Source organism: Batrachochytrium dendrobatidis (genome assembly GCF_000203795.2).
Source record: "Batrachochytrium dendrobatidis JAM81 unplaced genomic scaffold BATDEscaffold_10, whole genome shotgun sequence".
Lineage (NCBI taxonomy): Eukaryota > Fungi > Chytridiomycota > Chytridiomycetes > Rhizophydiales > Batrachochytrium > Batrachochytrium dendrobatidis.
In genome coordinates this window covers 961096-963216 of record NW_006281108.1, presented here as the reverse complement: position 1 = coordinate 963216, position 2121 = coordinate 961096, and the positions used below count along the sequence as shown (strand labels likewise).

Genomic DNA, 2121 nt, shown 5'->3' with positions numbered 1-2121 from the left:
TGTGAGAGTGTGAGACATTTCTGAATAGTTTAACAATCAAAAACCATCAACAATGACGTTTGAACTGGGATTCACATGACTTTCTTGTCTCCTATTTTATAAACACACTCACTTCCTTGTTAATAAACAACACAATCAAATATTGATTCATTCATTCACATCTTCAATCAACTGCAACACACTTGACAATAATGACAACCATCAATATGCCATCATATGCTTGCAATCTACAATTGATATAATACCCAACGCAGTACACACAAACATGCAGTATGCAATCAATGATATGGTTGTCGACTCATTCACAATGTTCAGCAAATATCAACACATATCAGAAAGTTTAAATTTATTCAAATCAAATTCATCGACAAACCATCAATCTGAATCTGAATCTGGTTCTTGAAATTCTAAACCACGTCTTTTCATAAAATCCTTCAATTTTTGTCTGGCACTGTATACTTTTCTCCTTGCCATTATATACTCTTCTTCCAATTGGGTTTCAAGCTTTGGATCGTATTTTGAATCAAATATCTCTTCCCCTCTTGCTAACGCTGACCATTTCTCCGATCCAAGAGCTACACATTCATGATATGCTTGCCATTTTTCCTTTCGTGTTTCTTTAGACGCTACAAACCCTTGTTTTATACGATTAAAGGTTCTCTGATCCCGTTCGTTTAATACAATCACTTGATTTGTAACAGTATTGGCGGACTCGCCTTGTCCCATTGGTTGTTGATGGATTTGGCTGGAAGTACTTGGACTGGGTTGATCAATCGGTTGTTTTCGATCTCGTTTTGGAGCACCACTTGGACTGGAATCACCAATCGGCCGTTTCCGACTTTGTTTGGAAGTGCTTGGACTGGGCTGATCAATCGGCTGTTGCTGATCTTTGTTGGGAATATTCAAATCAGTTGCATCTATTGGGTGTTGCTGGGTTTGGTCGGGAATGCTTGAACTGGTTTTATCAGCTGGTTGTTGTTGGTCTTTATCAAAAGTGTTTGGACCGACTTGACCAATTGGGTCAGGAACTTGACTGGAAGTGCTTGGGATGGGCTGATCAATCATGCGTTTCCTGACTTGTTTGAAAATATTTGGACCAGCTACAATCACAGTTGGTCGTTGACCTTGACTGGAAGTATTTGGATTGGGTTGATCCATTGACCATTGCCGGATTCGTTTGGGAAGACTTAGATCCATTGGTTCTTGCTGATATTCATCTGAAGTGTCTGGATTAGGTTCACTGGTTGAAACGGACACTTGACTGGAAGTGCTTGATGCTTGGAGTGAACCATCGTTACCAGTCGGTATCAGTATTGCATTAGTGGTTGCTGCTGCAGTCAATACGAATAAAATATCAACCAATTTCATCAGACTGGTCAATGGGTTTAAACAATTAATACAAAAGTAGTGTTGAAACTGGTGTCGATTATAAAGCTAAAGGTAATCGATTGTATTTATATGTTTTGTATAGCAAACCAACCCTAACCCTTTTAGGTTAACCAACAACACAGGGTTACTTGATTGCTTGTAGTGGGTTACTATCAAACTAGACAGTATGCTGCTCCCTATCCATAATATCAATTTGATCAATTTGATGATCGTGTCGATTAAATTATGCTTTTACGACCCTTTGATCAGGTATATTGAAAAGCACACCCTTCATGAGTGTTGTTTAACCGCAAACGCTTTGATTTACAACCGTATTCATCCAACAATGTTTGTATTCTGCATTGCAATATACAATGGTTATTACACATTGACTGCATTGCGTGTTCCATATACAACAACCACCATATGACACACAATCAGACTATAGTGTTGAATCTACACTTTGTGCACTCTTAGTAACCATGCATTGTACGATCAACAAGTCTGAACCCACATTCATGTATTGTGTTTGACTGTCAATGCTATCAATACAACTCTGTACACTCATTTGTTGTGTTCATCACCATCCAACTCAATATCACCATTTCAATCAATCTTGGTCAATGTTGATGATTTACACGCTAATTCATTATCCAATCTTGTCTGACATTATTATTGGTTTTAATCACGTTTGGTCTGTACAACTGCCATGAGTTGTACTACCATTATCATCGTGTATCTGAACACCAAATA

At 38.1% G+C, this 2121-nt stretch overlaps 1 protein-coding gene across 1 annotated transcript; it reads right to left on the bottom strand.

Moving 5' to 3' along the window:
* Positions 1-375: 375 nt before the first annotated feature.
* Positions 376-1368, bottom strand: BATDEDRAFT_90724 (uncharacterized protein; the record flags this gene model as incomplete). The annotated part of the gene is made up of 1 exon (XM_006680835.1): positions 376-1368. The coding sequence occupies one exon, from the start codon at positions 1366-1368 to the stop codon at positions 376-378; it is 993 nt and encodes a 330-aa protein (XP_006680898.1).
* Positions 1369-2121: the final 753 nt, after the last annotated feature.